Here is a 22,058-nt window from a genome sequence, read left to right on the forward strand (position 1 = left end):
AGGACCGAAGCCGGCACCTCGGAAAAAAGCTTGTTGGCCGAGCGGCCATCTAAATGACGTTGCAGGCTCCACATCGCGTGCTCGGCAACCTGGGGTAGACCAACAACGTATATCCTTCCATGTGGTGAAGATGGCCAGAGTGGTCGCGAGGCGGAGTAAGGGGGCTCAGGGCAGAAGCAAGGGGAGATATGTAGTGGCTGACGTTCCGAAACACCCCTAGATTGTACGACCTTTGATTGCTCGTAGGATATCTTTATGAACGCTACGTCTCCGATGCATATACAGAATGAACAAGAAAAAAAACTCGCTTTTCCACCTCTATGCTGCATGGTGTCCAGGGCCGTGTCCCTGACCCTGCACACCGCTCATGGGAATATATCCATTCCCTTTAGTCTCCTCGAACTTGATTTTTTCCACCAGCTTGTTCGTCATGCGCTCGCACCACGGGTCCACGTACTGCGTCCACGCATACGCCGAGCCGTACAAGATGGGCATCCAAAACAACAGGCACACAAACAGCGTCTGATGGCCGGGATACTTCATCCGGGTCATTTGCGGTTGGCCCTTGTCATCCTTGTGATCCGCTGGCACGCTGATGCCGTAAACCATCCACGAAAGAATCGTCTTCATCAACGTTCCGTGCAGAAGGTACACGGCAAACCCCATCTTCCCGAAGAACAGTAAAATCTTACTAGACAGGATTTCCTGCAGGCGCGGGCTGAGAACGATGCCGACGGCGGCGAGCATGAGGCCGATGCCACTGGAGAAACGGGGGAGGTCTGGGTTCTCTGGAAGGTTTGGCTTGAGAAAATGGGTCAGGTTGTCGGACCAGGGCATCCACTCGGCATGGGACTCGGGGTACGAGGCGACGTAGAAACCGGAGAAGACAAGGACGGCGGAGAGCACAGGCGCGAGGATGCGCTGCTGGTCGATGAAGCGGGCGGTCGCGGGCTCGAACTGGAGCTCGGCGATGAGCACGCCCCAAAACCCTAGCATACCAAAGACGGCTGGGCAGGTTAGCTATTAGCCGACAGGGTAGAACGGGTAGACTCACGGTCGTTGCCCATCCAGTAGTAGGCGAACATGGCGAAGCTCGCCAGCATGCGGTAGCGGGGCCTAATGTAGGCCACGGCGAGCAGGAAGGCATAGATCTTGATGCTCTCCTGCAGGAGCGGCAGCATGGTCCACTGGTTGCGATCGTACTCATTGTTCCGCTTGATCCAGATGGCGCCGATCTCGTAGACCAGATTGCCGATGGCGGGGAACAGGCTGCCCTTGCGCGGGGGAATCTGGCTGATCCAGCCCGAGTCGGCGTGCTCTGCCACGGAGAACAGGCCCAGCTCGCATATCAGAAAGGAGAGGACAGTGGCGGCGGCCGAGGGCAGGAACAGGCGCGGGAAGCGGCGCAGGGCCGACTTGGAGATGGAGATGAAGGCGGCCTCGTGCTTGTCCTGGCGGTAGAGCTTGAGAGGTTTGAGGGCGCAGACGTAGCCGGTGACAAGGGCGAAGATGGAGACGCCGAGGCGGCCCTGGATGAGGACGCGCAGGAAGGGCAGCTGCAGCAGCTTGGGGGTGGTATTTTCGGCGGTGGTGGCCCAGAAGAGATTGCCGGCCCAGGCGCGCGAGATGTGGGTGAGGACGACGAGGGCAGATGCGAAGCCTCGCAGGCCCTGGGGGGCGTCAGCGAAGCGGCGACGACGGGGGACGGTGCCACGACACGCGGGCACAGCACGGCGCGGGACCAACTTACATCCACCCACTTCACGTTACCCTCCTTTCCAATGGCCATTTGAGGTCGCTCGGGAGCATAGGAGAGTCAGACGGATGAGGGCGCAGGGCGGGTGCGGGCGCGACGGGGAGGTAGTACCTGGCGAAGATTAGCATGGCCTGCCGCGCTGCCGTCTTGCCATTGCCCTTGGTCGCAAGGCTGGCATTCTCGCAGAAGGCGGCTAGGTGGGTACGTACGCGGGTGCACGGGACTCGACGGCCAGATGAGCAGCAAAGGATGGTGCACAAAAGAGTGGACGGCCGTCTTTCAGCCTGCTGGTCGGCGCGGACGAGGAGGCGCTCACGGCGACGGGCACGCAGGGCTACGGGCGAGGGGCCGGCGACGCAGCACAAGAGACGACGTCTGGTGCAGCGCTGCGAGCTTCGAGCTTCGCAGGCCATGGTCGCACGGATAAGGCGGCTTGATATACGTCGCGACGTGCACGCAATGGTCCCCACCGCCGGCCAGGGGCTGCAGCCCGCCAAGCCCGCCAAGCCGCGGCGAGCCACCAGCGAGCTGACGCGCCGACGGGCTTGCTGCTTCGGGTGCGCCTGCGAGCCCTGTCGCCCGTCGGCGCTCGCGACAATGTGGACAGGCGATGCACCAGCAGTCAAAAGACAGAAACGCACAGTAGCTCCAGACTCCCCACGCTCTGCCACTGCTTTTTCGCCAATCCAGGTACCAGCGTAGATCCCGCCTTTTTGGTGTCGTTTGGCAGCACGACGCGCCTTGGCGCACATCGCCGGGGGCGGAAACCGGGCGGCCTCCACTGTCGAAAAGGAGGTGGCCACAGGCCACGAAGCCAAGCGAGCGAGCAGACGTCGCGCACGAAAACCCAGCTGCCAGTACCACACGACCGAGACCCTGCACCTCGACTGTACTGAGCCTTGCGCGCTGAGACAAGCTAGCCGCACTGTAGCCGCGTTAGGCAACTGCGGCAGCATTGCCGTGTGCCAGACCGCGGGCGTCTACATCGCCTGAAGGACTCGCAGAACGTGAATGGTGGAGCGCGTTACCAGGGTTGGCGCTGAAACACGGTACGCTTGCCTGTCTGTACACACCAAAGAGCCCCTTCCGTACAAGACCGACCCACGGTACTCGTGCTTTATGATGGCAGGGCATTTCGCGGTGCCATCTTATAACCCTTTTCCCTTGCCTCGCCCACAGTCCAAGCTCCTTCAAGGCCCTTGCAACCAGGCCCAGCCTGGAGGTAGAAAGCTTCGGAAGCTTGTATACATAGCCGGACTTGGTAGGGCTGGCTCTCGTGCACTTGTACAAGCACACGGTCCACGTGAGGAGCTTCACAAATCCCCTTTCACATCAGCCATTCGCTTCGGTAACATTACATCTGAAACATGCATTCGGCAGGGCCTGGAGGCTCAAGGTGCAAGTTGATTGCATGCTTGCTAAATGAGGAGCTCACGTAATACCTGATTAGAGGCTTTCGTGATAGTGTCCCGCGAACAATAAAAAGGAGGGAGCAAACGATTTATCTCCCCTTGCACGAGCGCGGTGTGGCTGATTCGACTAGTGGGTGGGTAGACGGACGGGCAGTCCAGCTTTGAGATCCCGCCATGCGGCAAAAATATCAATTTGACCCACACCTGATTCGAACAGGTAACCTTCAGGAAGTTCCAAGTGACTGGAATCTGACGCCTGGATATTGTTAGTATTAATCGGAAACTGACTCATAACAGAAACACGTACGCTACCGTTGCGCCAGCGGGCCGATGTGCGACGAGATGATTTCGCCCAATCGGATGAGGTTATTTCAAAAATCATAATAACTATAGCTAAACATTGATGTAGTCTACACGAAGACGTTTCCAAGCATACAAGCGAACGAAAACAAGTATGCTCTCTGGCGTCACGCCTCGGTAGATAGACCCGATTAGCGTGTCCGCAAACTTTGCGCTAACGTGGATTGGTCCAATCAATTACGGACACCCCAAGGTAATGCCCCTTGCTCCCAGCTCACAGCGTTAAAGCCTTCCAAGGTTGTACAAAATCAACGCGTGCTTCGTTCTGGATTCCATGTTTCATGTCTGCAAGAGGAGCGACATTGATGATGAATCGCTTTAGCTGTGTTGCAATATACTACATGATGTGCGCGCACCCTACCGACAGACCCGGCACCTACCCCTCTAGAAGGGAATCCCGTTGGTGACCAATTGGAACTGATCGTACACACCAGTACTCTTACTGCTCGCGCTGCGCCGAATCAACTCACGCATGTAGTCCGCTGCCTCCCTCTCGCTCTTCTCCAGTACAAATCGCTCACGGAAATGTTGGATCGTTTGCGGAACAAAGCATGGTAAACCGCTATCCAACATCACCTCAACAATTTGGCATAAGTGGTCGCAGTGCTGCCTGCTTGCCAAGAAAGCCTTGATGGTAAGCTCCTCGAACCATCGAAACGACTGCGAGGTCTGGCTGCCGCCCATGACCGCGATCATCTCGCCGGTCAATTTGAAGGGCGCGCGCTCAAATTTGACGCCACCGGGCGCAATGTCGAAGCAGAAGCCGAAGTCGATGTGGATGATGTGGCCTGCGTCGTCGATCATAATGTTTCCATTGTGACGATCTTTAAACTGTAGCAAGAAGGAGATGACGCTGTAGGCGGCCATGCTCTTTACAAAGTTGCTGCGCGCCTCCTGAAAGCGGATCGAGTCTTCGTTGCCATATTTACTGACGAAATAGTCGTCAAGACGATTGACAGCTTCACGACCGAGCATGTCGCGTGAGATGGAGTTGGGAAGCACATCGATCACTCCACAACCGGGCGCTGTGGCTGTAACACGATATGGAAACACCCAAACGTCAAGACCGACATTGTTGAAGATACCACGGAACGCAGCGATCATCTGCAATGCTAAAACATCTTGTCTACAGTCGTCACCAACCTTGAAGATTGCCGACTGCCAGACCTCATAGGAATTTTGCTTGGCCGACGAGGCGCTGCTAGCGAGCCCGTCTGCGGTGGTTCCTTCCAACACGTCTGTCCTGGTCTTGCGGATCCGGAAGGTAGCCATAAACGGCGTCTTTGCATGGGACTGCAGAGGCTTGCCGGATTTGCGGTCAATGCCAACTACAACACCGTCAGGATTACTCGGCAGATATACTCCGACGTCGACCTGTATCTTGCGCAGCTCTTCCTCAATCATTTGCTTCTTTTCTTCTTTCGGTCTCTCCAAGATTGTGCGCAGCGTGCCAGAGATACCGGTGACTTTGCCAAAGAAGTCGAACTCCCGCTCATAAAACTCTCGATCAATATCGCTGAAGCTCGATTCTAGGCTTGTCATGACTTTGTCAAAGGTGGGTTTGGCGGGATCGGGCTTCTTCTGGTCAGCTCAAAAACACAGACTATAGGAAAAATGGTAGACATACAACCTGAGACTGCTCATCTTTGTATGCATTCGCCTTGATGTTCCATATGATTTGATGAGCGAACAGCTGTGAAAACTTTGCTGTCTCAATGATGTATCTTTCAACGTAGCCTAGAACATCGTAACGAAGTGTCTGTACGATTTGTGAGACGTAAAAGAATGTAACATCGACAGAGTGGCTTTCCAGTGCCCTCATCGCATATTGGATGATGAAAGGGTGATTTCCGTACGCCGGAAGGAAATACGTGACCGCGCTGATGGGATTCAAGGCTGCCCAGTACATGAGGTACTAGAAGTTGTGAGCTTGGTCAAATCACCGGAGACTACTTTCATACCTTAAGTTGGAAAGTGACATCGCTTGGTAGTTGTCTACCCAGCAAGATCTCGATAGCATCGGGCTCGCCGAGAACTCGCTGAGGGAAGTTGAGAATTTGGAATCGCACTTCAGTGTTCAGGCGCTGATTCTGGAAACGTTTGGGAAGATGTACGGCAATGGAAGGATTCTCCTCCCACGCTGTTTTGAGGTGAGATGAGACTGTAACCTAGCACATGGTGAGAAAAATTTATATTCGAGTAAATACTGGCTTACATCTGCTAGCGTTTTGCTGTGCTGGCCAGAAGTAAAGTGGTGCTTCTTGCCGTAATCGAGCGGGAAAAGCCACACCATCAAACGAGTCTGCTCATTCGAAATGAGAAGCGATAGCAGGTCTTGTTTGGCCTTTAAAGATCTCATGGAACCTTCGGCGATGGTGCCTGTTTTCCCCACAACTTCTAAGTAGGCTTGAACATCCGCCAGAACGTGTGTCTCGGCTTTGATCTGAAGACGATTTCCGCCGAACGACCACCTACTCTGTTAGCAGACAAAACTGAGAGTTTGGACGCAGTCTTACTCGGGTGCCTTTGCAAACCATGCCAATCCTGCGCTCAGAATACGGTCTTTCAGACGCCATTTGATCGCAGGGGAGAGTGTCGTGCAATGGCGTACAATACGTAGACCTAGAAGGACAGTGTGGAAGTATGCTTCTCTCGCGAGTGGCTGAGCACATCCCGAGCTGAGCGCGTCGAGGGTCACATGCATCAATCTGCTGTAGACTAACTCTATGTCAGGATTTCCAAGACGTGTAGCATTGAAATGACTAGACAGGAATTGCAGAAGCCGGTAGTGAGGGGCAATGATGTTATAGATGTGTTGTTGTCGTTTCCCGAGATGAGGCTTGTCCGTTGGAGCAAATTCCTGCTTGCCATAGAAAGGATCGGGATGCCTTGAACACGTGAGTACGGTAACGTAGTGAAGATAAGGGATTCACAAACTTTAACGAGTGACTGAAAATCCCCTTTCGCTGAATGATGGTGTTCTCCCAACATTCGGCAATAGAGACGAGAATGCGGGACTCCATCCGAGGATTCTCTTTGATCACACTCATCCATAGGGATATACCGAGCTTGATCGATTGCTTCGTAAATACGTTGAAGGGAATGCCGACTAAATGATGCACAATGGGAGTTTGGTCTGACTTGACGCGACAGAGGAGTGCAGAGGCTCGTCTAAGATTATCTCGAAGGTCAGCAATGGTGACGTGTTTGTTGTTCAAGGTCCGGCTTTCGAGGTCTATGAGTAAATTGGTAGCATCGTCAATCCTACGATGGAAGGCAGACTGCGCGTGGCCAGATCCATCAAGTTTTAGCCACTCATCATCCTGCTCGTTTTGACCGTCGACGAACTTATACTCCTGCCGCGTAGTATATTGCGCGATGAAGTCCGATGCAGTGTTGATATTTATGCCTTGCCGCTCGATAGCACCTAAACGTTGGTCGGTGGTCGGTATCACCGAGCCCATCTCCAATGCGAAGGAGCGACCAAGCGAGATGTGACCATAAGCGCCCTCGTCGTCATACTCGGACAGGTAGGTCTGAAGTAGACCTTTGATGTCGAGTGGGGCAATGTCCAGGACTCCTTTGACCCATGCCACAGCCCGCTTGTGGAGGCTATTCAGAGTCTCTCTTCGAAAGTTGTAGTCATCTGAAAGCTCTACAACAATATTGGATTTTTCAGAAGCAAATGTCGACGTCCATCCGTACTCATCAGTCTCGCCTTCCAAGCAGCTAGACCACATAATGGATAGAAGCTCTAGAAGGGCAAACAAGGCGCTCTTCTGACAAAGTGTGGAAGGTACATCTCTAACGATGATATCCGCGCAGGTGAAAGCTGCCTGTTGCACTCTGGCAATTCGATGACAGCACCCTGCAAAGATCGTCGAAAGCTGCTTTGCCAAGTACGGAGTTGAGAATGAGTGCAGCTTGCCGGATAGCGTCTTCGTTACGTACGTTCGGGTCGTAGCGGCTGCAATGGCGAGCATACAGTTTCCTACCCCTCCGCTACGCAATTTTGGGTCGAGGAAATATGCGAGAGCTTTTGTGCAGTCCCCGGCACTTGCTCGTAGATCCTCGACTAGGTAGGCAGCGTTCAAGAAAACAGCTTCCGAGTAACTCAATGATCTGATATCTGCCTCGCATGCGGGCAGCAATTTCGCAAGACGTCTCTTCTGTTCAACAACGTGTTCGGGGGATTTACCCCGTCGCAAGACCGTATTCAACTCTATGTCACTTTCAGCGAGTGAAGCTCGTTCCTCTGTAATTAGAGATCGACTAAAGCGTGCTAGCGTTCTAAGCTCAGCCACGTGTTCTTGAGTCAGACTGGACGAAAGATCAAAACCATGGATAACGATATTGAACCAAGCGTCTCTCTGTAGACTGAGGATATGGTCGTCCAGTTGTGACGGGTCCGTGAGTGTAGCTTTTCGCGAAAGCAGCAAAGCCAAAGGCGGAAGCAACTGAGCAATCTCTTGCGCAGCCAGCTCTGTATCTCGGACCTGACGAAGATGCGTTTCTGGTAAATCGCCTTTGCTTATGATAGTATCGAGCAAGTGCGTGAGATACAGTTCGAAAGCATCCGACTCTTCGTCAATTTCTCGAGAGAGGTGAAGTCGGGCGTGTTTGATCTAGATAGTTTTTAGCAAGACCTTACACGGCTTCAAAGTCGTGGACTTACCGCTTCGAGAGTGAACCGGTCGTCTTTGAGTAGAGCTTCATGGCACAATTTGGAGTACAACTTGAGCAATGATCGAAACTCTCCAGGGCCGCTATGAATCCCAAGGAGCGCAGAGTCAGTGACGATTTTGGCGTCTACTACCTTGCTAATCCATCCGACCTTTTGAACGAGCATGGAAAGCGCTAGCGCCGTAATCTTCTCGTCCTTGCTTTGTGTTGCTACAGATACGATGGTTTCTATCACGGTAGTATGTACATGGTTCGGCGCCTCAACGTCACTTGGTATCAACGAGATGGCGCTGCCCTCATGTTGGTGACTATACAGATCGGTAGCCCGCGATGTTTTTCCATGGTCGTTCGTAGTGACCGTTGCGGTGGAAGTACGGTCGCCTACTGGGCCAGTGCTAATCACGTTGCCTAGGCTGTATAAGGTAGTGATGACTGCATCTTGTGGGAGAAGACTAAGAACAGCGGCAAGCGACTGGGCAGCCACCGATGCAGTCTCATGATCGAATCCGCCTTGGACGATGACGCGCGGGAGAGAGCGTCCTAAACTCGATGCAATGGCTGGAGACAGCTTGGCCAAGATAGACATAGACTGCAGTACTGTCGAAGCAAGGTTAAGATCCCCCACTTGGGCGGGGTCATTCAATGCATTGTCGAGCCATGACATTAGCAGGTCTGAATCAGCGATGTCCTCATCGTATACTGCGCAGCATACGCACGTTGTGATGACCTTTGCCTTCACCGCAGAAGCCTGGCGTTGTTGCCAGGCAGATCCGACGCGCTGAAGATAGTCAAGATCATTGTCTAGACGATCCATTTCTTCGACAGCAATGCGCGTCAAGCCTTCAGCTAGTGAATCAGTCGAAGCATCCCGTGATACATCGCGGCTTGGATGCGATATTCGAATCCACTCGAGAACGTCGGTATCAAGCTTGCGGTGAGGCGCCTGGACTAGTCCCGAAGCACAAGCAACGATGACCTTGAGGAAAGAGTCATGCAGAACAGTAGCACCCAATGGTCGTCCGATGGCGGCATAGTGTTTTGCGAACTGCTTCCAGTATCTAAGACTGTGCTGGTGCGAGCGCGCATTCCTCACAATCGACAATGCCGTCTCGAAAGCGATGAGAAAGTTTTCGGACAGTGCCGTTTGGACACTTTCAACAAATCGCAGCTGGTCGTGGGGGCTCCAGAAGGACGAATGATTTGCAATTGCGTTCAGAAAGCCCAGCAGCGACATACTCTGGGTCATGACGCGTCCGAGCTCACCATCGGCTGCAAAGTCGACGTGATGATCGTGGTCGAATTGCTCCGATGATGCGTGCACAGCGGCGGTAGACCAGCCCTTGACATAGTAGGTGACGATTTCAAGGACTCGAGGCCGCAGATGAGTATGGCGGGCACCAAGGGAGAGAATGGCGGAGGTGAGGTGGTGGGTAAGGACCTCGTAGGGGGAAGGATCAATGTCGCGTAGCTGGGGGGAAGGTGCCAGTCTCTGGGCGAAGGACTCGGGCAAGTATGGCGCCAGTCGCTTGAGCAGCTGGTCCGCAACAGCAGGTGACTCTACGAAAGGGGCGGCCTTGCAGAGGGCGAGGACAGCGTCGAGCTCTGGTAGTTTCTGGCATATGCATTAGAGCTGTCGACACAGCAAGCCAGGCACGTGCAGGCTCACGCACCATGTACACACTGGTCACGTCAGAGGTGGGGGCACCGTCCTGGGCCAGCAGGCCGCTGGGACATCTTTTGTACAGCCGCTGCAGGTCGTGGTCGGGGCCTGCGGAGGGAGCGGCCTGCGCGGACAGCTTTGCGAGCTTCTCGAGGGCATTCCGGCGGATGGGGCGCCTGGTTGGCGACGTTAGCTACTGCACAGCGCACACACTGCGCCAGGAGGAACCCACGTCATGTTGTCGAGGGCGGGCAGAGAAGCGCAGGCGGTGCGCAGGGCCGCGTCGTCGAGCTCGATGCACGGGCGAGTGACGGAATGGTGTCGCTGCACTGCTGCGAGGTCCGCTGGCGCCAGGGCGCAGGGCGTGTGGCGCAGGCGCTGGAGACGGGCGTCCAGGCCACGACGGCGGCCCCCGAGCGTGTCGAGCACGGCAAGCAGCCCCTCTGGCAGCCGGGCCAGCAGCCAGCCCAGTCCAGTCTGCAGCGAGCGGCAGCGAGACAACCAGCAGGCCTCGCGCCGTGCGCACGCCGACGCGGTGCGCCACCGCGGCGGCGAGGCAGGTGCGGACGACGGTGCCAAGCCCAGCCCGCGCTTGCCCAAACAGGACAGCAAGCTCCAACGCGCAACTCGCAACTGCCTGCCAGAGGCGGCGACCTCATCGACACGGGAAGACCCAGACGCCCGCCTCTGCACCCGCCCCTCCGCCGCAGCCTCCTCGACACGACCCGCCCGCAGCCTACACCCGCACCCGCACCCGCACCCGCAGGCCTCTTCTTGCGACAACCATGGTGAGCCCCGGCCGGGCTGCCGCACCCCTCTGCCCTACCCGCTAACAGCTCCCCAGACCTCCATTGGCACAGGCTACGACCTGTCAAACTCCGTCTTCTCCCCCGATGGCCGCAACTTCCAAGTATGTCCCGCCGTCCTCGCATGTGCTTCTCGGTTGCTCACACTTGCAGGTCGAGTACGCCGTCAAGGCGGTGGAGAACGGCGGAACAGCCGTCGGAATACGGTGCAAGGACGGCATTGTGCTGGCTTTGGAGAAGCTGGTCACAAGCAAGCTGCTAAAGTCGGGCGCGAACAAGCGAATAGCCACGGTCGACCGGAATATGGGCATCGTAAGCAACAGCGATTTCGTGGCACCCCACGACAACTTAGCACGCCCGTCTCTGACCACATACACCAGGTCTCCTCAGGTCTCCTCCCCGACGGTCGTCATTTCGTATCCCGCGCACGCGACGAAGCCTCCTCCTGGCGCAACCTCTACAAGGCTCCCATCCCCACGTCGTCGCTCGCAGACCGCATGGGAAGCTACGTCCAGGCATACACTCTCTACTCCAGCGTGCGGCCCTTTGGTGTGACAGCCATCATAGGCGGCTGGGACTCAGAAGCAGAATTGCCCGTAGATGGTCAAGTCGGCTCAGGACCAAATGTCGGCTCGGGAGGTAAGAAGGACGGTGCAAAGCACGGCGGCCCATACCTATACATGATTGAGCCGAGCGGACTCTACTGGGTGAGACGACCGCCAAAGCATCATGCATGGGCCAGACTGACAGACCCAGGGCTACTATGGCGCGGCAACCGGCAAAGGGCGACAGATTGCAAAGTCCGAGCTTGAGAAGCTACACCTCGACGAAGGCGAACTCTCCCTAGAGGAGGGCGTCAAGGAGGCTGCGCGCATCATCTACATCGCACACGACGACAACAAGGACAAGGAGTTTGAGCTGGAGATGACTTGGATAAGCTCGACGACTGGCCCGACTAAGGGCAGGCACGAGGAAGTGCCTAAGGAACTGAGGGAAGAGGCCGAGCGACTGGCCAAGAAGGCATTGGAGGGCGATGATGAGGATGAGGAGGAAGAGAAGATGCAGGAATAGACAACTAGCTGGGGTCGGTGCCATATCTTCTTGCGAGCGCAAAAGAAATGGCGTGCTGATATGATGACCGATACATGAAAACAAACAACATTCACAGGGTTGTCTATGTGCACAGCATTCGACATTCAAAGCCCGCGTGATTTGCATATCTGTTGAGGAAATATGACCAAGATGACGTCGCGCATGATGGGTCAATTTTACCCCACTAGGCGTGGGTCAATCCGAATACTCTGGCTTAGGGGACCATCTGCCAAATTGTATCTTGCCTTCTTCCTACACTCTCCACAATGCCTCCAACTTTACTGCTCATTCGCCACGCACAGGCTTTACACAATGTGGCGAGCGACTGGTCCATCCATGATCCACCGTTGTCTGAGCTCGGCAAAGAGCAATGCAAAGAGCTGCAAACAAGCCTGCAGAATAACAAGATTGGTGACCAAGTCGAGTTGATCGTCGTCAGCTCAATGAGACGGACGCTGCAGACTGCAAGCATTGGGCTAGAGTGGCTGATCAAAGAAAAGACCATCGAGGTACGGCCAGATGCTGGTTGGCAAGGTGAGTAGAATTTAACAGATATGCGCTTTGTTACACCCAAGCCTCAAGAATTGGAAGCACTTTGTTCTTTCACTCTTCTGAGCTCGTCAGCCGCCTATAAACCCCTTGCGCCTATTGTTCTTGTCGAACTAATAGCCTCAGAAAACGCCGACAAGCCTTGCGACACAGGTTCGCCTATTGGCACCATGGTGCAAGAATTTCCCGACTTCGATTTCTCAACAGTCGATCCACTATATCCTGACAAGACATCAAGCCTCTCTTCTAACCCCTACGCGTTCACCCGTAAGGCCATACTTGCCCGCGGCCAAAGTTGCTTACGGTCACTCTATTCGAGGCCTGAGAAGTGTATAGCGGTCGTGTCACACTCTGGCTTCTTACGTGCGGCTGTTTGTAATAGACGCTTCTTCAACGCGGACTGGCGAGTGTTCGATTACGATGAGGAGAGAATGCGGGAAAGCCAGGAAAGAGGTGAGGGTATGGACGGGCAAGGACTGTACTTGTTGCAAGAGTGGAAAGAGACGGAAGAGAAGGGTGGCGGTATGGGGAGAAGCGATGTGGGAATCTTTGGACCGGAAACTGCAGATTTTCCTCCAGAGGTGGAGGAGGAGGAGACCACAGAAATTCCAACGCAAATCGCAATGTGAGCCCACTGATTAGAAGAGACCCATAAGACGAACCACGCAGATCCGCCGCGCCCCGGCGTTATGTATTGCACGCGGCTCCTCGCATCCAGGCCCAACAAAAACAGTCATGTTTACAAGTCCGACGCTGACAGCGCTACCCTGGCCTGCAAACCCATGCAACTTCTCATCTCGCTTCATCTCGCGCCATTTGTTCCAACCCATTACATGGAAACGAACGCTGCTCGTAACATGAACAGAAGCTCTTTTATTCGAGCATCTCTATCAATCCTTACTCGTGCACATCGCTAACGCATGCTTCGAGCTTTCGTAGACAGCGTTCTCGAGTTGGTCCGTCATGGAATCATAACGACACAAACCTGGCATATGCTAACGCCTTGTAGTAAAATCGGCTCGCATCCCATCGCCTAGCATCACGGCAGGACCTATAGATTCACGCGCGGCAGACTGCCAATATGTACGATAGAGGATCCTAGGAGAGGCTAACGATATCGGGCCGGGAATTGTGACATGAATGGTCAAGCGTGATCGCGAAATAGCCCCCGTCGCTGATTTTATGCGAATTCAGGTCTCGCCCTCGGAATCGAATGCTCAAGTGCATACTTGAAGGCTTGCCCCTCCTTATACCCGCAACCTTTGGTTCCTTCCTCACCCCATCCTAATTCCGTGGTCCGCTTCACAATTCGTCTGTGTTGCAGCTGCACACACCGACCTAGTGCAAATGGTGCCAGCCTGCTCGTCGGCTGCTTTCCTTGCGTTTGTGCACTTGATCGTCGGTGTAATTGGTGAATCGTGCTATTACCCTGATGGCTCCACAGATTCCGGACACTTCGCGTGCAGCACTGGAGGTACCAGTGTTTGTTGCGCAGAAGGCTTCGAATGTTTGAGCAATGGGCTCTGCAACGACTACCGCTATGAGAACTACACGAGGGTGTTAAGAGGTGGCTGTACGGATAAAGATTGGGGTGAAGGTTGTCCCCAGACCTGCACTTCACTCTGGCCGCAGGGGGATGAGATAGTGTATGTCTGCAGCAACGACAAATTCTGCTGTGGGCGCTCCGAGGCTTGCTGCGACGATAACAATGCCAAGTTCTTCGATTTCGGAAATCCACAGATTATTGCCACAGCCGGCAAGACGCAAGCCACCAGTACACCGCAAGGAGGGAACGAACAGGCAACGGCATCATCACAGCCGACGAAAGTAGGAGAGCAGAACGTACCGTCACAAACCCAGAGCCAGCAGCAAGATGACGCGGCTTCGGCAACGAAGGCTTCCTCCACGGGGTCGCTGGAAGCGCCATCGGAGACGCCAGCCAACACCAGAACAGACACTTCTGGCGATAACACCGCAAAGGCGGAAGCTACCCAAGAGTCGGAATCAAACACAACTGGGGCTCCAGGACGCACGAACACCGGCTCTTCTGTCGCAGGCTCTGGGTCTGGTTCCGCCGCTACGGACACCGCCGACAAACACGCCGCCACGCCCCCCAGTGACACTAACCACACCGTCGCCATAGCCGCCGGTGTTGGCGTTGGAGTTGGCGTACTTGCTTTCCTCTTGGCCGTCGCCGGCTGCTGGCATATACGACGCAAACGGCAGCGTCCAGGCCTGCGGTCAAGGAACGTCCTCGAGATTGGGGAATCGTCCACGCCGGCAATAGAGGTTGCAGATAGTAATTTTGGAGTCGTGGAAAAGGGGACAGGAAATAACAGGGTGTTTGAACTTGACGGTCATGCGATGGAAGTGGAGCTCCCGGTTGGACACGAGGCAGAGGAGGTGCACGGGGAAAGCGCAGAGGGTAAAAAATGGCCGGACATGTTTAGGTAAATATCAACACAATCTATGGTATCAATCGCAGTTGTCTAGATTCAACTGCCATATGCCTTCAATAATAGCTGGGGTCCCAAGCATAATTGAAGTTCATCGCTCTCCGTCCCTTCGACACCGTGAGATGTCTTCTGTCGTGAACCATCTAATGGTGTTCCGCTATGACAGTATCAAAGCCCTTGGAAGTGACAACACTCAATGTACCATGATAATAGTCCTCGTCCACAGGACAGGCGTTGCGATACATCCTGGTCACAAGTACAACGCTCCCCTGTACGCTCGCTAACACACTCTGTCTTCACACCATGCTCAGCGCAAACACTCGAAGCTGCAAGTACTTCCAGTATTAGCACAGCACCCAAAGTACCCATGTACCCCTCCCCGCTGAAATGCTTCACCGTGCATGATCATAGGTTTTCCACCTCCGAAAAAAAACTGTTTATCCACCACCCTTTCACTCCCCTCCAACATACAAGGACCTTCTGCCAGTAACATTGGAATGACAATGTTGGTCTGTTCTACCATTTTTGTGTAAGAGCTTGTCGCCAGCGTGTTAGGATTGCATTGAGAAGTCGCACCATGGGAGTGTAGGGGACTCCACAGACATAGTTTCTCTCCTTTGATTCGCCGTATGCGTATGCATACCACTATCAGATGGCAGCCTATGCCCGTCCTATCCCGCAGTCGTATAATCCATATAGTCGGAATGGAATGGAGACATGGACAGGAAACTGATGAAACAGTGTAAGTTGGAGCATTGGATTGTGCTCTCGACGACTATAGTCGCTGGAAGAGCATTGCGCTGGGCTGCGACGACATATTTGTCCGAGGGAATAGTGCATGAGGAATCGTGAGCGCTGTGCAAACTTGAGATGTAGGTGGGAGCCACGGTTATGGAGAGTCGGGCAGCGCTGATTGCTATTCCATGTGCAAAGGCAGCAGGGGGTGTGAATCGTACACTCGCTCGTCGTCATCCTCGTCGTCATCACTGTCATCTCGCCTCTCCATGTCCTCTGCGTCCTGCATCTCTTCGTCTTCGTCTGCAAAATCGTCTTCTCCGTTGGCCCTCCCGTCACCATTCTCAACATGCGTGCGTGAACCTCTCGCCTTCGTGCGGACTACACCTTTGTTTTCTTCCCAGCGTCCCATTCGCCGCATCACTCGACTGAGCATTTTGGCGCGGTGATAGCACTCTTCGCCGTAATCGTTCTCCTCGCCACCGTAGTCAATGGGTACTAGGCCAGCAAGGAGGGGAGGTTCGACCCTCGAGGTGGTGACGTCTCCATCTTGTTGATATGAGCCGTTTCCTTCCTCTTCTGAGTCATATCCGTCCTTTATGCCTTTACACCGTACCCAAGCTCTCAGGAGCGGCGGTTGCGTGCGTCGCCGTTGAGCGGCTAGCTTGTACTCTTTACGAATGCCGCGATCAAGAATAACGTCGACGCGGCGACGACGGTACTGCTCGACAGCAAGTTGGTGCTGAGTCAAGGGGCGGGTGCGTTTGTGCGTTGGATCCGATCCGTTAAGGGGAAGATAAAATCCGTGTGGTCCAGAAAAGGTATGGACGTTCATAGAGGGTGACTGTCCGTCTTGAGAGTTCGCCGCGTCCAACTTAGACCTGAAGCCTCGAGCGGCAGAAGCAGTTTTGCGGGACCAATTGCCGCGACCAGGACCCTTGGAGGCGGGTGAAGAGGCGGGTGCATCCTCGTTGAGCAGTGTGTTGATGCGCATGTTCGGTGTAGCTTTCTTGCCAGTGTTGTAGACACTTCCGGGAGGCGATGCGGATCGTGTGCGGTCGGTATCTGAGCCGTAGTCGCGCTCGATAAGAGACCGCGCAAGCTTGCTTCCGCGTCCTCTGGCTGACCCTAGCCTTGTCAATGAAGGGTTGTTGGGTGAAAAGGGCAGGGGTATCGTACCATGTGAGGGCGACTGTCGGTCTCGCCCAGGAGTGGAAGCGCCGTCTTCTGCTACCACGGAGAAGACGGGATTTTGGCTGAAGGTTTTCTTGTTGGTGCGCTTGGGCCCCGTGACTACGGGAGCCATGTCGCTTGCCAGGATGACGGTCCTCTCCTTGCGCTTCTGCTCGCCGAATTCCTGCTCCTCAGGCGTGTCCACATTCTCGAGCGCCTCCTGCTCTGGCGTCAGAAACTCAAAAGCAGGACACTTGATGGGCAGACTATTGGTGACAGTCTCCTCGGGCGGGCCGTACTGCCCCGGGCCGAAGGGGTTCCTCAACGCATCGTCCTTGGAGAAGTCGCTCTCGAGGTACCACCACATGAGCCACAGAAAGGCGGTTGCTCGGCTGCGGCTGCTCAGGTTGGGCCGCATAACGAGGTCAAAGAAGTCGCGCGGCGGAAAGAAGTGGACTTCGGAGATCTTGGGCGCGTACTGGGACAAGACGAAGATAAGGTTGACGGGGTTGGTTCGGGGCACGGGCTTGTCCATGATGTCCTCGATGGTGCTGGGTTGCTCCGTGTCCTCGGTGGCGCCTTTCAGGATGGACTTGAGGCGCGGCGCGTCCTGCAGCTGCTTGTACGCGTTCGGGTCCTGGTGGGCTTGCAGCGAAGGGATTGAGTGATAGGTCCGCAGCTGGGCTCGCATCTCCGGGAAGACTGCAGGCAGGTTAGGGCACGCGCTCGCGGGCACGGGCAGGGCTGCGCTTACAGTTCAGGGTGGTGTTCATCCGGCCCACGTTGACCAGCAGGCACACCATGGCCATGTTGACGGCGGCCGGGCGCTCCGTCAACAGCTTGTCCTTGAGAATCTTGCTACACTTGCTGCTCTTGGCCATGGCATCCAGGTAGATGTCGGCAAAGGTAAAGCCCTTGTCGCCGTCCATCTTGGAGAAGACCTTCTGCTCGTCGTCGAAGACATGCTTGAGGAAGTCGAACTGGATGTCCTTGCGCCACAGCGGGATGCCGTCGTCCTTCTTCAAGTGCCGGATCTTGTTGCCCGAGTAGACGGACGAGACGCTGCCGTTGGCATTGCGCCTCATCGTCGTGGGGTTTGCCGTGTAGTACGGGCGCTGCGACTTGGGCGCATCCTCTGAGTCGCCCTGGCTTTCGTCGGGGCCGGGCGTGTTGCGCAGCGACGGCGGCGTTGGCTTGGAGTCGTCCGTAGCCGTCGGGTCCGCGAGGATGTGTCGCAGGCTGTTTCGCGAGTCGGGCTCGTCGCGGGCGGGCGCCGCTGATGAAGTCGCATCCATTGCTGCGCTCGAGCAGCAGGCAAGCTTCTGGTGGCGTGGGCAGCTACGGCGGCGGGCGCATGCACGTAGCAGCGGGCAGGACAGGGCAATGCAGGCAGGCAGGCAGGCAGGGTAGAGAAGTGGCCTGGAGCGTGAGATGGTGGTAGCAGGCACCGTTCGCGCTGACAGTCCACTGATTGCTGGAGCTTGGGGGGAGCTCAATTCCAGACTAGCCCGTGCATGCCATTCGCCGCCCGCTCCACCCTGCACTTCTGCCCGTGCGCTGTGGCCTTCCCGATGTCCAATGCCCAAACGCTACGGCAACGAATCAGTTGCTTAGAAAAGCACTCAAGTTCATGTGCAGCGAGCGACTTCGATCCATGGGCAGAGAAGCACTTGGATTCATGGGTAGAAAAACACTTGCATTGGGAGCAGCATAGCGAGCTCCGCAGACTAGTCTATCAAGCCATCGTTGTCCTACGCAATGCTTTTGATGATTCCTTCCTCCCTGTCATTGAGAGTGTTGCTGCAAATGCAAACCGATGCCATATCCACTGCAAGCTGGCTCCGTTCATGCAGCCACGACAGCCGCCGAAAAATGGGGGTATCTCCTTGCAAAACCTTCACTTCATGAAGGGTCATGACAGAAAAGATTTACCCACGTGAACGCCGTCTATGCGCGATGAACCACTAAACTTTTCCGTCGTCCCAAAAGATCCACGCTGAGAGCTCTCCGGTTTGAGAGAGACGACGAAAAAGACGCTCGCCGAGGGGTATGACAGGGAAAGGAATCGCTTTTAAGTTAAACCAAGATGAAAAACAAGTCGCTGGCATCCATCGAAAGCCCGAAAATGGAAGTCTATCTGAAGGACCCAAGCAGCATGAAGACCAGGAAGGGCGAGACCGTAAAATGTTCGTAATCCGTTCCGAAAAGGCAAAGGCCTCGGGCGTCCAGTAATCAAGCTCCAGCGGAACATCGTCCACACGTGTCCTGGGTATGCAGCAGAGCTCGAAAAGACGCGTGTTTGCAAGGAAACAAGTCTATATGCTGGTTGGGGTATGAGTTTCCGATTTTCCGAAGGCTGACCGGATGAAGCGCACAGATAATGAAACAGTCGCATGAAAGGAAATCGTTAGGCGTTCAGCATGATCAGTTCATGCCAAAGTGCCTCGGCCGCAATGTGCGGCTACCGGCCCGAATGTCGTTGCTGGTGGTTATGACATCCAAGGCCTTGCCCGTTCAGGGACAAAAATACGATTACCACCAGGAGTTGCCACCGGGGCCAGACGGGTTGCCGTAACCGCCGCCGTAGCTGCCGCCGCTGCCACCGCCGAAGCCTCCAGCGGGAGGGCCAAAGTTGCTGGGAGGAGCGTAGCCGGCGCCGCCGCTGAAGCCGCCCTGAGGGGCACCGCCCCAACCGCCACCTCCGAAGCCAGAGTTGCCTCCGTTGCCGGCAAAGCGACGTACATCGCGGGTAGCGGTGGCTCCACGGCCGCGACCGCCGCCTCGACCTCCGCGACCACCACCTCCTCCGTAAGAACCCTCGCGGGCAATGCTCTCCAAGAAAGTGGGGACCTCCTGGTTGGCTTCTTTCAGCAGGTCGATGAGGTCGCGGACAACACCACGGTTACCGCGGTTGAAGAAAGCAGTCGAGATTCCTGTACAGTTAGTGGGCTGTTCTATAGGTGGGCCGTGGGAGAAAACATACCAGTGTTACCAGCGCGTCCAGTGCGGCCGATACGATGGACATAGTCGTCAATGTCGGTGGGGAGATCGTAATTGACAACGTGAGTCACGTTAGGAATGTCTGAAATTCTAATGTTAATACCATGCAGAGGGTGGAGTGGGCAGGAGAAAAAAAGTGTGAAGGTGCAGAGGATGACAGGATGCAGGCGACAGAAAAATGTAGATCAACGTACCGAGACCTAGACAAGATTAGCCAAATTATTCATTAGGAAGTAGGGTGTGTTAAACGTACCTCGAGCAGCGACAGCTGTGGCGACAAGGATGGGGCAACGGCCAGTGCGGAACATTTCGAGAGCCTTCTCACGCTCGCGCTGAGTTCGGTCTCCATGAATGGAAGTAGCAGGGAAGCCCTGGTTGATGAGAAAGTCGGAAAGCGAATCGGCCATACGCTTCGTCTCGACAAAGATAAGCGTCAAACCGGCGCCGTGAGTGTGGAGGATGTCAAGTAGAACGGAACGCTTGTCCTGGTCCTCCACGTACTCAACTTTCTGCGTGATGTTCTCGGACGTGGAACCGACACGACCAACAGAAAGGAAGATGTACTCCTTCAAAAAGTCGCGTGCAAGCATCTGAATGTCCCGCGGGAACGTAGCCGAGAACATAAGAGTCTGTCGCGCAGAGGTAGGAGGCATGTCTTCGCCCTCGACGATGCGACGAATCTGGGGCTCGAAACCCATGTCCAGCATGCGGTCAGCCTCGTCCAGGACAAGGTACTTGATGTTCTGGAGCGAGATACGACCACGCTCGATCAGATCAACCAAGCGACCAGGGGTGGCAACGAGCAAATCACAGCCGCGCTCGATCTGGCGAAGCTGAGAACCAATGTCGGCACCACCGTAAACAACGCAAGGGCGGACCCAGGAGCGATATGCGAACTTGCGAGACTCGTCGTAGATCTGTGACACCAACTCTCGGGTCGGTGCCAGGATCAAAGAAGTAGGGTATGCTTTGCGTTGACGTCCATAACCATAGCCTCCGGATTGGCCAGCGGGAGCAGCACTAGGACCGGTCTGGAAAGCTTGGGAGAGGATGGGAAACAGAAAACCGCCCGTCTTTCCGGAACCAGTCTGAGCACAAGCCATCAGGTCACGACCACCCATGACAATGGGGATCGAGTACTTCTGAACAGGCGTAGGGACCTTGTAGCCGGCTAATTCGATGTTGGCAATCAGGTGGTCGTCGAGCGGAGGATTCGTGAACGTAGTGACGGGTTCAGGAACGCCCTGGCCGGAGGCTTCGACGGGGATATCATCGTACTTTTCGAAGTTGATACCGGTTTGCTGCTTGGAAGGGTCGTTGGGGACACCGAAAAGCTCACGCTCAACACGCGGGTTAGAAGGACCGGGGACGTGCTTGCCGTCCCTCCACTGTCCATCACCAGACCCGCGTGCAGAGGCACCTCCGGAACCGCCTGCACCTGGTTTTGCGTAAGCATTGGGGTCGAATTTGCCCGGGGCGGCACCGTTCCAACCGCCGTTGCCGCCACGGGGGGAGGGAGCATCACTACCTCGTGGGGTGAAGCTCTGAGCGTTTGCGTTCGCCCAGTTGCCGCCACCATTCATACGCTGCTGCTGCGGTGGCTGCTGCTGAGAAGGAGGAGCGCCCGCATATCCACCGCCACTACATTACGTCAGTAGTGCTCCGTCTTACACAGATGTATGGGAGCTACTCACTTGGGACCCCAAGCGCTGCCGTTCATGGCGCCACCACCATTCATCATGGGAGGAGCAGCGTCCATCGCGGGAGGCGGGCCAGACTGCTGCTGGCGCCGCATGTGAGGAGGGATGTAGGCGGAGCGCTCGGGCTGGAAGCCACTGGGGGCGTGCTGCGAGTCGTGCATAGAGAGACGACCGATATCGAGCTGATCAGCCATGATGGGCGAGGCGTCAGTGGGTGCGGGTTGAGGTGAAGTTTGCGGGATAGCGAAATCGAGGGGTCGTCGAATATTACGTCTCCGGTACCCTTAAGGCGAGTCGCAAAGAGATACAGATAAGATTCGTAGAGGGAGGAGTCGTCAATAGACAGCCAGAAACGCGCCTGAAACTCTTCGTGAGCAGGAACGGGGCGCCTCTTTCTTAAAAACGACCGAAGAAATGAGAGCGAAGACCAAAAGAGTGGACTTCACCGGGTTTGCGTGGTGAGTTTGTCTGTGCACACGGAGGGTTTGTGTGTGTGGGAAAGTTTTGGAGAGGAGAGGGCAGCGTCGGGCAGACTGAAGGTTTTGTCTTCCAGCCGCCACAGACAGACTAGCGCTTTCCAACGCTAGTCCGTTTGGTAATAGCGCATCGACTGGGCCTGTGAGCCAGGCGGTGAGAAGCCGGAACGGGGCTTGTGAGAATCTTTGCGCGCCATGTC

At 55.4% G+C, this 22,058-nt stretch overlaps 8 protein-coding genes and 1 non-coding gene across 9 annotated transcripts; 3 read left to right on the forward strand and 6 right to left on the reverse strand.

The window, feature by feature from the left end:
* Nucleotides 1-215: 215 nt before the first annotated feature.
* Nucleotides 216-2,194, reverse strand: CC84DRAFT_1169853 (uncharacterized protein). The gene is made up of 4 exons (XM_018179771.1): nucleotides 1,966-2,194; nucleotides 1,751-1,867; nucleotides 1,055-1,670; nucleotides 216-1,007 (listed from the first exon to the last, which is right to left on the reverse strand). The coding sequence occupies exons 2-4, from the start codon at nucleotides 1,787-1,789 to the stop codon at nucleotides 319-321; spliced, it is 1,344 nt and encodes a 447-aa protein (XP_018029050.1). The 5' UTR covers nucleotides 1,790-1,867; nucleotides 1,966-2,194; the 3' UTR covers nucleotides 216-318.
* On the reverse strand, nucleotides 1,455-3,027 carry CC84DRAFT_420120 (uncharacterized protein). The gene is made up of 3 exons (XM_018186155.1): nucleotides 1,966-3,027; nucleotides 1,751-1,867; nucleotides 1,455-1,670 (listed from the first exon to the last, which is right to left on the reverse strand). Exons 1-2 carry the CDS (start codon nucleotides 2,710-2,712, stop codon nucleotides 1,817-1,819), a joined length of 798 nt encoding a protein of 265 aa, XP_018029051.1. The 5' UTR covers nucleotides 2,713-3,027; the 3' UTR covers nucleotides 1,455-1,670; nucleotides 1,751-1,816.
* Nucleotides 3,028-3,362: 335 nt separating this feature from the next.
* Nucleotides 3,363-3,497, reverse strand: CC84DRAFT_t110. The gene has a single exon. It is a non-coding gene; the product is annotated as a tRNA-His (tRNA).
* A 235-nt stretch (nucleotides 3,498-3,732) lies between these two features.
* On the reverse strand, nucleotides 3,733-10,436 carry CC84DRAFT_419781 (phosphatidylinositol 4-kinase-like protein STT4). Its single transcript, XM_018186152.1, has 9 exons — nucleotides 10,104-10,436; nucleotides 9,882-10,047; nucleotides 8,204-9,823; nucleotides 6,466-8,153; nucleotides 6,045-6,416; nucleotides 5,744-5,999; nucleotides 5,490-5,696; nucleotides 5,156-5,443; nucleotides 3,733-5,103 (listed from the first exon to the last, which is right to left on the reverse strand). Exons 1-9 carry the CDS (start codon nucleotides 10,106-10,108, stop codon nucleotides 3,913-3,915), a joined length of 5,793 nt encoding a protein of 1,930 aa, XP_018029052.1. The 5' UTR covers nucleotides 10,109-10,436; the 3' UTR covers nucleotides 3,733-3,912.
* Nucleotides 10,437-10,656: 220 nt separating this feature from the next.
* On the forward strand, nucleotides 10,657-11,748 carry CC84DRAFT_1191595 (proteasome subunit alpha type-3; the record flags this gene model as incomplete). The annotated part of the gene is made up of 5 exons (XM_018181194.1): nucleotides 10,657-10,659; nucleotides 10,716-10,781; nucleotides 10,831-10,989; nucleotides 11,058-11,384; nucleotides 11,434-11,748. The coding sequence occupies 5 exons, from the start codon at nucleotides 10,657-10,659 to the stop codon at nucleotides 11,746-11,748; spliced, it is 870 nt and encodes a 289-aa protein (XP_018029053.1).
* Nucleotides 11,749-11,955: 207 nt separating this feature from the next.
* Nucleotides 11,956-13,333, forward strand: CC84DRAFT_420053 (phosphoglycerate mutase-like protein). Its single transcript, XM_018186154.1, has 3 exons — nucleotides 11,956-12,303; nucleotides 12,445-13,274; nucleotides 13,328-13,333. Exons 1-2 carry the CDS (start codon nucleotides 12,036-12,038, stop codon nucleotides 12,945-12,947), a joined length of 771 nt encoding a protein of 256 aa, XP_018029054.1. The 5' UTR covers nucleotides 11,956-12,035; the 3' UTR covers nucleotides 12,948-13,274; nucleotides 13,328-13,333.
* Nucleotides 13,334-14,927, forward strand: CC84DRAFT_420401 (uncharacterized protein). Its single transcript, XM_018186156.1, has one exon. The coding sequence runs from the start codon at nucleotides 13,666-13,668 to the stop codon at nucleotides 14,770-14,772; it is 1,107 nt and encodes a 368-aa protein (XP_018029055.1). The 5' UTR covers nucleotides 13,334-13,665; the 3' UTR covers nucleotides 14,773-14,927.
* A 447-nt stretch (nucleotides 14,928-15,374) lies between these two features.
* Nucleotides 15,375-18,086, reverse strand: CC84DRAFT_420026 (uncharacterized protein). The gene is made up of 3 exons (XM_018186153.1): nucleotides 17,437-18,086; nucleotides 16,689-17,384; nucleotides 15,375-16,637 (listed from the first exon to the last, which is right to left on the reverse strand). Exons 1-3 carry the CDS (start codon nucleotides 17,975-17,977, stop codon nucleotides 15,691-15,693), a joined length of 2,184 nt encoding a protein of 727 aa, XP_018029056.1. The 5' UTR covers nucleotides 17,978-18,086; the 3' UTR covers nucleotides 15,375-15,690.
* Nucleotides 18,087-19,214: 1,128 nt separating this feature from the next.
* Nucleotides 19,215-21,576, reverse strand: CC84DRAFT_1181872 (DEAD-domain-containing protein; the record flags this gene model as incomplete). Its single annotated transcript, XM_018180577.1, has 5 exons — nucleotides 19,215-19,615; nucleotides 19,666-19,764; nucleotides 19,877-19,882; nucleotides 19,936-21,323; nucleotides 21,377-21,576. 5 exons carry the CDS (start codon nucleotides 21,574-21,576, stop codon nucleotides 19,215-19,217), a joined length of 2,094 nt encoding a protein of 697 aa, XP_018029057.1.
* Nucleotides 21,577-22,058: the final 482 nt, after the last annotated feature.

Source organism: Paraphaeosphaeria sporulosa (assembly GCF_001642045.1).
Source record: "Paraphaeosphaeria sporulosa strain AP3s5-JAC2a unplaced genomic scaffold CC84scaffold_17, whole genome shotgun sequence".
In the NCBI taxonomy this organism is placed as follows: domain Eukaryota; kingdom Fungi; phylum Ascomycota; class Dothideomycetes; order Pleosporales; family Didymosphaeriaceae; genus Paraphaeosphaeria; species Paraphaeosphaeria sporulosa.